The 11,626-nt window shown below is 39.5% G+C and overlaps 1 protein-coding gene across 1 annotated transcript in view; it reads right to left on the reverse strand.

The window, feature by feature from the left end:
• Window positions 1-1,610: 1,610 nt before the first annotated feature.
• LOC107378988 (aldehyde dehydrogenase 2 family member) overlaps window positions 1,611-11,626 on the reverse strand; it is a 30,384-nt gene continuing 20,368 nt past the window's right edge. Inside the window, exons 9-13 of the mRNA XM_015949519.3 lie at window positions 10,645-10,829; window positions 4,191-4,355; window positions 2,664-2,821; window positions 2,148-2,262; window positions 1,611-1,879 (exon numbers count right to left, since the gene is read on the reverse strand). Of these exons, the coding sequence (XP_015805005.1) occupies window positions 1,847-1,879; window positions 2,148-2,262; window positions 2,664-2,821; window positions 4,191-4,355; window positions 10,645-10,829 (656 nt within the window). The 3' untranslated portion in view covers window positions 1,611-1,846. The remainder of the gene's footprint in view (window positions 1,880-2,147; window positions 2,263-2,663; window positions 2,822-4,190; window positions 4,356-10,644; window positions 10,830-11,626) is intronic.

Here is an 11,626-nt window from a genome sequence, read left to right on the forward strand (position 1 = left end):
GTCTTTCAAATGATCTCTGCATACTACTGGACAATGAATGTGACATACTCTTGTTTCACTCTGTTGCATCATCCCACCCACCAGGCATATAGAGTGCCCTGATTGGCCCACAAAGCGGATAAAGCTCTGTGATTTGTTCACTAAGCAGATAGAGCACTATGATTGGCCCACCATTATGGACCAATCACAGCTCTTTATGTGTTTGAAACCCCTCTAGAGGGTTGTGATTGGCTAGCCAGAGTCCTGGTAGGAGCTGCGGAGGTTCCAATGGAGCGTGCCTAGACCAAACTTTGCAAAGCAAGAATCTGGTCTAGTTCACTAGGCTATGACTCAGCAGTTCTTGGCTGCTAGCAGGCTGAGTGATTTAGCAGTTTTTGGCTGCTAGCAGCCAACTCCATAAAAGGAGACGTTGTTTTTGGAATGTCCCCCCTTAGCCTAGAAGCAACGCTGTTATTGGCTAGCGTAGGCTATGATGAATAGCTCTTTGTTCATTTTTTCCTCTCTCTAAATAAAACTGCTGCAGTGGGGGAAGAAAGTCAGTAAGGGAGGCGAGGTTCCGATCAGACTCTTATTTTCGGCTGCAGCGTATCAAATTTACCAATCTTCTCTGGTGTGGTTCCTTTTGGTTAAAATATCTAACAAACTATATACTTGACCGCCTGAATTAAAACGAAGTGTGTTTATGGTCCCTGAACAAGCAAAGAATCCTAAACTCTTCTGATTAAACATTCAAAGATCAATCAGATTGATATTTCATATTTAAATGGAATCATCACATCTTATTGGTCATAATTAATTAGCAGTCGTTACGCTATACAGCGTGACACTACATCAGGGGTGTCAAACTAATTCACACTGGGCCGAAATGAAAATCTGGGACGAAGTCGTGGGCCACACTTAATATTTTTTGAAAAAGTGATGGCAAATTTGCACATTTTCTTTATCAACATATATGCAATTTTTAACCTTTTAATTAGGAAACAAACTTATTTTTGCATTAGCACAATGTGGAATAACCAAATTACACACGAGCAAGTCAATTTTAAATAAAACACATCAGTGGTATTCATTACTTGTGGTACATTCAGCAGTTTTAAAATGTATTCAGGATTTGTGTTTTCTTGTTTATTCATTTTTCTTATTTTTTATTCTCCTTTTTTTCCCCTTTAATAAGTGTCATCGCTGCTGTGACATCTAGCTTTCCCCACTTAGGAACAATAAAGGGATTTTCTATTCTGTTCATCCATCTGCAGCCTTTCCAGTTCCCCTTACTGTAGGTTAAATCTTTTCTCAGGAGACGCGGAGCTGCAGACACCGGCAGCAGACCCTGGAAAAAAAACACAAAGGAGGGGGCACATCGGCTAACGCCGCAAAGCATCATGGGAATTGTAGTCTTTGCAGAAAAACCTGCCAGCGGGTCAGTTTTATATATTTGATATTTATCTCGCGGGCCACATAAAAATGCTCCGCAGGCCAGATCTTGTGTCTGACACGTGCACAACATGAATCAAGCTCAAGCTGCTGCTTCTTGTAACAGAGCACTTGTCTCTGACCGTCCATGTTCATGGAGGAACTGGGTTTTCAAAGCCAGACTGAGGTGAAGTCAAAGATCAGAACAGAGCCTCAATGCATTTATTATAAAACATTTCAGAACAGAAAAAGCCCACAGGCTGCAGATACACATTTTAGGTTTAAGCTGCAGTATTTGTCTGGCATGTTTTTGATAATAAAGGCAATTCCCACATCCTGTAGTCGTCAAGGACTCTAATGCTTAAGTATGTGGGCGGATTTTCACTCATCAGGAAGCAGCATGATGATTCAGAGTTGATCACAGCTCCGATCACGTCTACGAGTTCTTCTGTGGCACCTTGATGGTCACCTGAAAACCAAACAAGTGAGTCTGACAGTTTTTCAAATATTGAAATGCCTCCATGAATCTGAGGTGGCTGAGGGCATTTCAAGTCCTAGTAACCCTGTTCTCTCTGAGCCTCCAGGACAAATGTCCATATCACAATGTGTCATCCACCAATCTGAGTTTTTACAAAACTAAAATAAAACCTGTTCTAAATACTCCAGATCTACTTTCAACACCACCTCATCAACTTAGTTCAGATTTCACACTCAGATGGTCCATGTGGCGTAGTTACCGTTTTAACTTCAGTGTAGCTTTCCAGGCCGTACTCTCCCAGTTCTCTGCCGTTACCTGAAGCCTTGTAGCCCCCAAAAGGAGCCTGAGCCCCAAACACATCATAGCAGTTTATCCTGCAGACAGAGAGACGGATGGAGAACAGATGCACACTTTTAAGATCTCTAGTTTTTTTTACAGTTTGACAAAAATATAAAATGTATTGCCAGTAAAAGTAAATGGAGCTGCTGTTATAGTCAGGCCAATCACACACTGGAACAGTGGCCACATCTGTTACCAGGTTAAAATACTGCTCAGAAAATGGACAGCACCGCCGTCATAAATGTATAATATGTAGGGATTCACCATTTGATTGGTTGGAGACTGGGACCAGTCTCTGATCACGTTTCCTACTTTAATTCATCACACAAAGACAACACCACACATCAGTAGACTGGACCAGCCTATGGAGGGCTTTTCTCAATCATACACCACTAAAGATCTGGAGAAAATGGAGATGTGCACAGAAAAGACTCACCAGACTGTTCCTGCACGGAGCCCATTGGACAAATAGTTGGCTTTGTCGATGTCCTTGGTAAAAACAGCCGCTGCCAAACCGTATTTTGTGTCATTAGCTCTTGTTATTACTTCCTCCAGTGTTTTAAACTTCAGGATCTGCATCACTGGACCAAAGATCTGAAAAACAAAACATCACAGCTAACCCCAAATTTACACCAGGTGTGTTTCTGGCTCGTTACAGCAGATAGAAGTGGTTATACTCTAGACGTCTTTGGTGTGTTCTTACTGTGTTTAGTTTCTAATTCCATTTTTGGTTCTTTTAAAAACAAAGGTTTGAAAAAGAACCAAAAATGGAATTGGGGTTATACTCTAGGGTTCGATTCCCACCAGGACCTGCCGCGGAACATTTAAAGGTGCGTCACAGAGCCGCTAAACACAGGATTCCACTTTTGATGTGGCACACTTTCAGAGCGCATCAAACTCGGAGACTTACCCAAATTTTTAACGATCAGTCGAAAGTGACAGACACCGAAAGCTTGTGATTGGTCAGGACGCCAATACCTTTTAATTCGTCAGCAGCACTACCGTTGCCTCTCAACAAAAAAAATATGTATTTAGCGGTAGACAGAACAGATTAAAGAATGCCTCGTGCAAAAAGTCAGAAAATGTAAACATTTATTCACACGTAACGCAGTAAGTGTTTATTTGTGGATGGAAATGTTGGTTTAGAGGTGTCAGCTGCATGAAGAGGTGAAGGACAATGAGGGTCAATTTTGTCCATGTTAAAACCTCTCTGAAAGACAAGCACTACATAAACACAATAGCAAATACACTATAATGGACAGAATATGTGAATAATGGTGGCAGGATACCCCAAAAATAACGCTACGCCCTCTGCTGTCCAGGCATGGGATTGCTTTGCAACACTCCCCAGCTCACAGAGAAGTCCAAAGGGAAAATGTCTCTGTGAGTGCGTATGCGCCCACTATACTTGAGCTGACGGAGAAGTAGAAATCAGCCTTACATGAAGAGTGTTACAGGTAAAGTATGCAAATTTTGGAAGGTAATTCAAAAGTACAATTAAAACAGAACACAACTTTATGCTCGTTAACAACGGTTGGAGCTAAGCAGGACTAAGATCCACCTAGAAAGACCTGAAATTCTATGAAGAAGGAAGAGTTCTGCAGAGTTGGAGAAGAAGACATTTTAAAGCATCCAGCTAGCAGCGCTAAAGCTCGGCATACACGGTGCAATTCTTGGCCCATTTTGAGCAGATTTTCACCCCTCCTGCGACAATCTTTGAGGTCAGGCCAAGTTTTGTGTGTGTTTTGTGCCATAAACAGGAGATAACGACAACTGATTAACTCTCACATCGATCATGACTGAGAATCTACGCCAACATGCTACAGCAACGATTCAGTCAAAAGGAAAACAGAAAAATACTTAAATGTAGCTAATGTCAGTAACAAACATTCATGGAGCAAATTGTAATTAGTGATTGGATTAACTGATTTATTGATTCATTTACACGTGTACCTGTCCTTACCTCTTCCCTGGCAATGGTCATGTTGTCTTGGACATCTCCAAACACCGTGGGCTGGATGAAGTATCCTCTGTCTGCTGCTACTCCTCCTCCACACATCAGCTTGGCACCTTCTCTCTTACCAACGCTGATGTAGCCCAGAATTTTGTTGAACTGCTCCTGATCGACCTGAACACACACACACACACACACACACACACACACACACACACACACACACACACACACACACACACACACACACACACACACACACACACACACACACACACACACACACACACACACACACACACACACACTTCAGAAATGGCCGATGATGTGATGGTATTTGGTGGAAATGACAGAAATTTAGCCAGCGTTAAAGATTTTGACTACATCATTCTACTGCAATTAAGCATGTTGATGATGTCATCAAGCAGCACCTACTTTAGTTGAAAGCTCACCAGCAGCTGTGAGCGTGGAGCGGATAGAGGAGGAGCTTATTTAGGGTTTGTTTAGCAGGTGGAACCCTACTATATGGGCAGAGGAGCCTGTAAATGCCAGTAAAAATCTGACATGGCAGTGTGATAGAAAATCCTGACTGCTACTCAGATTCGAAATTTTGGACCTGGAGTCACCTAGGTGGCGCTATTGCGGAGGTAAATGCGTTTCAGCTACTAGCTCCCAAACCGTAGGCCCTACAGTCAAAAACTTTATATGAACATGATCCTTGGATGATTCTGCATGTCTTTTGTATTGGCCACGCCCATTTCCCCCAACTAGATTTTTTGCTAGCTCGCAAAAAACGCATAACTTAGTTTTAATCACCTATTCATCATTTTTCGTCAAATCAACTTCAAACTTTGTACATAAGATCTATAGACTAAGCTAAGTCGTTGTGATGAAGAAAAATGCAGAATTATTGAAAACTGCGCTAATGACACCATGTCAAATTCAGCAAGCTAGCTAGCACATGTCCTAATTGATGATATCTCCACCACTTTTCAAGATAAAATGATGAGACTCTAGACCCTTACAAAGTATGAGAGGTAAGCCCCATCTATCAAATTTTATTTGGATTCACCAATAGGGGGCGCTAAAGAGTCAAACAGTTTGTTTCAGCGAAACGGCTTGATGGATTTCCACATATTTCGAAAATGATTAAAAAGTGGGTGTGGCTTATAGGCTTTAAACATTTTTGCCCTTTAACTCATGAAAAATGAATATTCTACACAGAAAGTTACAATTCATATCAGTCACAGTGACATCTACAATCACAGAAAACATAGAATTTTTTTCCAATAGGTGGCGCTGTTGTACCCAAAAAATGTTTTTTGGCATGTTTCTCCCCATTTCTTTAGTAAAAAAAAAAAAAAAAAAAGATCTCATCTAGTATGTTCATACAGTCAGTCAAATTTAGATGAGTATTTTAAAAAATATTTTAAACTTATGCAAATTAGCAGAAATTTGCATAGTTAGTAAAACGTACTTTCGTTAAATCCTCCCAGCTGTCAAACACAATCAAATCAACACTTTGCCTGACAAGAGAGGAGCGGATGACCAAATGATGTGAACGGATTTTGGATAATTCGCTTACTTTTTGAAATATGACTTTAAAAAAAAATTTTTTTTTAATGAAAAAGTTTTTTTAACATAACTTTAAAAGATTTTGACATTTTTCAAAGCTGTTCATAACCATCATACCTAAGGTCAATTCAAGTGCATATCTTGATTTTCAGCTTGATTCAACAATAGGGGCGCTATAAATAGGAAGAAATTATACTGTTGAACCGGCTAAATGGGTCTGTGCGAAACTTAGCGGTTGTCGTAATGATCGATCAAAGTGGGCGTGGTTTATAATAATTTCAAATTTCAAATTTGAAAAATTTCCTAAAAATCATAATTTGCATGTAAGAGGCAAAATTTTTTAGGATGTGTTAACTGGGTAGCCTTGAGTTTATGTCACGAAAATCGCAGCTCCATGAAGCGGTTTGCACTTTATATTTACAAAAATACATTTAGGCTAGCAGTTGTAGCGCAAATTCTGTTATGACAATCTTACTGAAATTTGGCACAAAGTTCACTCTTTGGTGATTTATGAAACACATAAAATGTCGTCTTGATTTGAACACCCCCTTGTGTTTATTATTAGGACTTATTTTTACCGACAACGACTAATGCAAATATTATTTTATTTTAAGAAAAGTTTAACATTTATGATCCTTATAAAACTATAAGCGGAAGTCTCACATCACAAAGGTAACCTGGGAATATTTTGAGATTTTTGTACAAAAGCATAATTGTTTTTATGAATTTTTTACTTTTTGGCAGTTTTTCTGTATAGTTGGACAGAAAAGTAAATAATTTTTGTTAGAATGTTTTTAAGGTATACAGCAAATATAAACCATTTATAACATTCCACATGTACCTATGGTGATCTGAGATTTTTCTACTAATTTTAGAAAGTAGCACTATTTTTTTATGAATATTTTAATTTTGGCTGTGACCCATATAGTTGTATTTACCAATTTTTCTTCAAAAAAGCTTCGAGTCTACTGATTTAAAAACAACATCATATTATTCCGCATGTTAACATTGCCATGTGAGAATATTTTTGGTAATTTTATGATGATTTATGTATTTTTCAGGATTTTTTAAAAACATTTGATCAGTAAGTCACAAAATGAAACTCATAGTTTTTGTTGAAAATCTATTAAATCTAGGGACATTATCAAGTATTTATGTTATTTGTAATATTCTGTTGATGTATAGATTATTGTTTGATAATCTTTAGATCAAATATGGATTTTATAATGAAGTTTCTGTTTTGATCAGTTTAATTGTACATCTCAATATATTTTTTTTTTGAAAAAGCATTTAATTAAGAAACAATAAAATGACAAAACCTGATTTCTCAAGACCCCATGATGATCCAAGAATATTTTGGAAATTTATTTATTTAAAAAAAAATTTTTAATGAATTTAATAAACATTGTCAATAATATCGAAATGTTTAACGGTAAATAACCTGTATTTCTATAGTGTTTTTGTAGGGTTCTACAATCCTCCAAGGCACTTTACAACACAATCAGTCTGTCACCATTCACACACACAGTCACACAATGGTTGGCATGACCTTCACTGTAGCCACAGCTGCCCTGGTGAGCCATGCCTATGAAAGATATGTGTATAGGCTGTGCAAGAGGTTTAATGACGTATCCTGAGTGTTACTTTCATTGTGCCGGTTCAACTGAGCTGTTGAGGCGCCGGCGGGAAAAGGTGTTTTTGGGGCGGGACCGCGTGAGGAATGGCGAAGGTGAGGGCGGGTCCGGGTGGGGGACTGGCGCTGGTTGGCTTGGAACCCGTTGATAACTGCTTGCAGTTCTAGTTCACTTTGTTCTTGTGAATCTACTTTTCTGCTGCTACACCAAAAGGGTCCCCACTGAGACAATAAAGGAATTTTTATTCAATTGTAAAGAAGTCATTGCACGACTTCCTCGTAGACTGAATATCACTGACGCACACAACAATGCACAGTGCTAATGGCTACTAAAACGGAATAAAAACAGAAAGAAGTTGCCTTGCTTGGACTGATGCAGGATTTAGGAAACACGTCCCCCTCTTAACTTGGAAAAAAAAACTTCCAGACAACAACGGAGTCCGTGTCGCGAACATTTTTCAGAGATCGATACTGCTGCGTGTGCCCGGTGGCACCGGAAACTTTACAAAAGTTGCGATAAGCTATATTTTTAACATTTACGTAACATCTGTGCAGCGCTGAAAGCACCAGACAGAATAATTCTTTGCCCTAACCGTAGTTTATGAAAGTAGTCAGACAAACGAGAGGCACCTGGCTGCCGCTGGGAGAACACTCTGTGTTCTCACTACTCTGTAAACAATCACAAACAACATGTCTTAAAGTTGAAAACAGAAGTTTAAGTTAAAACAGAAACACTCTGAGACTTTTCTGATGATTTTCTAAACAATTCTGTGGGGGAATCATATGTTTCTGAGAGGAGTCACTGTCTAAACATCACATGCATTACTATCATTAAGCAGCGAGGTGTGTTGAAGCTGTCATCAGCTAAGGGGCGGATGCTTAAGTGCATCAGGGGCAGCGAGGAACAAGAAAGTTGTGATCAGGCTGGAGATCCCAACAGATTCGCTGCTGCTGGCATGAATCTGTGGGTCTGCACAGTTCATATATATATATATATATATATATATATATATATATATATATATATATACACACACACACACACACATTTATTTATATATATATATATATATGTATGTTTATTCATTTGTCAGATGCTTTCATCCAAAGCGACTTACAATTTATAACCTATAGGGCATGTTGTGATCTGTGGGGGAAACCGGAGTACCTGGAGAAAACCCACACATGCATGGGAGAACACGCAACTCCACGCAGAAAGGCCGCAGCCGAGCAGAGTTTCGAACCTGCAACCTTCGTGCTGCAAGGCAACAGTGCTAACCACTGCGTTACCATGCAGCCCATATATATATACACACACACACACATACATACATATATATATATTATATACATACACACATATATATATATTTATATATATACACACACACATACATATACATATACATACAAATACAAATACATATATATACATACAAATACATATATATACATACAAATACATATACAGGTGCTGGCCAGTAAATTAGAATATCATCAAAAGGTTGAAAATATTTCAGTAATTCCATTCAAAACGTGAAACTTGTACATTATATTCATGCAATGCACACAGACCAATGTATTTCCAATGTTCATTACATTTAAATTTGATATTCATAAGTGACAACTAATGAAAACTCCAAATTTGGTATCTCAAAAAATTAGAATATTCTGAAAAGGCTGAATATAGAAGACACCTGCTGCCACTCTAATCAGCTGATTTACTCAAAACACCTGCAAAGGCCTTTAAAAGGTCCCTCAGTCTTGTTTTGAAGGCACCACAATCATGGGGAAGACTTCTGACTTAACAGCTGTCCAAAAGACAATCATTGACACCTTGCACAAGGAGGGCAAGACACAAAAGGTGATTGCTAAAGAAGCTGGCTGTTCGCAGAGCTCTGTGTCCAAGCACATTAACAGACAGGCGAAGGGACGGAAAAAATGTGGTAGAAAAAAGTGTACAAGCTCTAGGGATAACCGCACCCTGCAGAGAATTGTGACGACAAACCCATTCAAAAATGTGGGGGAGATCCACAAAGAGTGGACTGCAGCTGGAGTCAGCGCTTCAAGAACCACCACGAGGAGACTCATGAAAGACATGGGATTCAGGTGTCGCATTCCGTGTGTCAAGCCACTCTTGAACAAGAAACAGCGCAAGAAGCGTCTCGCCTGGGCCAAGGACAAAAAGGACTGGACTGATGCTGAGTGGTCCAAAGTTATGTTTTCTGATGAAAGCAAGTTCTGCATTTCCTTTGGAAATCAAGGACCCAGAGTCTGGAGGAAGAGCGGAGAAGCACAGAATCCACGTTGCATGAGGTCCAGTGTAAAGTTTCCACCGTCAGTGATGGTGTGGGGTGCCATGTCATCTGCCGGTGTTGGCCCACTCTGTTTCCTGAGGTCCAGGGTCAATGCAGCCGTCTACCAGGAAGTTTTAGAGCACTTCATGCTTCCTGCTGCTGACCAACTTTATGGGGATGCAGACTTCACCTTTCAACAGGACTTGGCACCTGCACACAGTGCCAAAACCACCAGCACCTGGTTCAAGGACCATGGTATCCCTGTCCTTGATTGGCCAGCAAACTCGCCTGACCTTAACCCCATAGAAAATCTATGGGGTATTGTGAAGTGGAGGATGCAATACGCTAGACCCAACAATGCAGAGGAGCTGAAGACGACTATCAGAGCAACCTGGGCTCTCATAACACCTGAGCAGTGCCACAGACTGATCGAGTCCATGCCACGCCGCATTACTGCAGTTATTGAGGCAAAAGGAGCCCCGACTAAGTATTGAGTGCTATACATGCACATTCTTTTCATGTTCATTCTTTTCAGTTGGCCAACATTAGAGAAACAAACATTTTTTCATTGGCCTTTAGAATATTCTAATTTTCTGAGATACCAGATTTGATGTTTTCATTGGTTGTCACCTATAAATATCAAAATTAAACGTAATAAACATCGGAAATACATTGGTCTGTGTGCATTGCATGAATATAATGTACAAGTTTCACGTTTTGAATGGAATTACTGAAATATTTTCAACCTTTTGATGATATTCTAATTTACTGGCCAGCACCTGTATATACATACAAATACATATATATATATATATATATATATATATATATATATATATATATATATATATATATATATATAAATAAACACACATACATCCCATGTGTGTTGAATGAAAAATAATATAAACAAAGATAGAAATAAACACTGCAGGTAACTAGTGTTTTTGTACTTTACCTGAGGGCCTTGTTCAGTCTTTAAGTCAAATGGGTTTCCCACCACTCTTCTCCTAGCGCGCTCTACGCTGCGCTCCACGAACTCATCGTAGACGTCTGCCTGGACGTACGTTCGGGATCCAGCGCAGCAGCACTGGCCCTGGTTGAAGAACAGGGCAAAGTGTGACTGCTCCACTGCATCTTCCACTGGAAACAGAAAAACCAGATAATGATCAGCTGACCCCTCCATTGAATTGATTTTCTAGACATTCCTCCCAAGAACCAGCTCCACATTAAGTTCTGTCATCTTAAATTCAACAATGTCTGGTTCTTAAAGTAACAATAGAATAGAAACGGTTTATTTTCGAATCGTAAATTACCTCCAGATAAACATTGGGCTTAAATCCCCAGAGAGGAGTTGTGTTAGTCATTGATAATCTTACTTATAACATCATTCAAAATCCACTTAATAGAGCTCGTGATCGTGTTTTATTGTTATTTCCTTATTCCCTTCAGCTCTGCTAAGCTATAAGAAAAGCCTGGACGGGGCATGGTTGCATCATCATTACCTGCTCCTCCTCATCCAGGTAGTCTTGAGTCTCCTCCTTCCCTGGACTGTTAACACCTAGTCTCTCAGTGAACTTAGCTGGAGTTTAATCTCCATGTTTGTAAAGAAGTGACTCCTTTCTTATCCAATCTGCACTTTAAATAATCTATCTCCCCCTTCGACGTGGGGAGGATAGATCTGTTTCCTCCTTAATTGGACTGTTTGAAGGACATAAAATGTTGGATGGCTTCTAATTTTTTGCACCTAAATGAGAGCAAAACGGAAGTCATAATACTTAGTCCCGGCAGAAGAAATGGCTCAGGTGCTGATATTGACCTTGGCCCATTGACCCCCTATGAAAAGAAAATAGTCAGTAATTTGGGGATAAAAATTGACTCCTCACTTAATCTTGACACTCACATAAATACAGTGGTGAGGTCCAGTTTTTTTTAACCTG

The sequence above is a fragment of the Nothobranchius furzeri genome, chromosome 5 (assembly GCF_043380555.1).
Source record: "Nothobranchius furzeri strain GRZ-AD chromosome 5, NfurGRZ-RIMD1, whole genome shotgun sequence".
Lineage (NCBI taxonomy): Eukaryota > Metazoa > Chordata > Actinopteri > Cyprinodontiformes > Nothobranchiidae > Nothobranchius > Nothobranchius furzeri.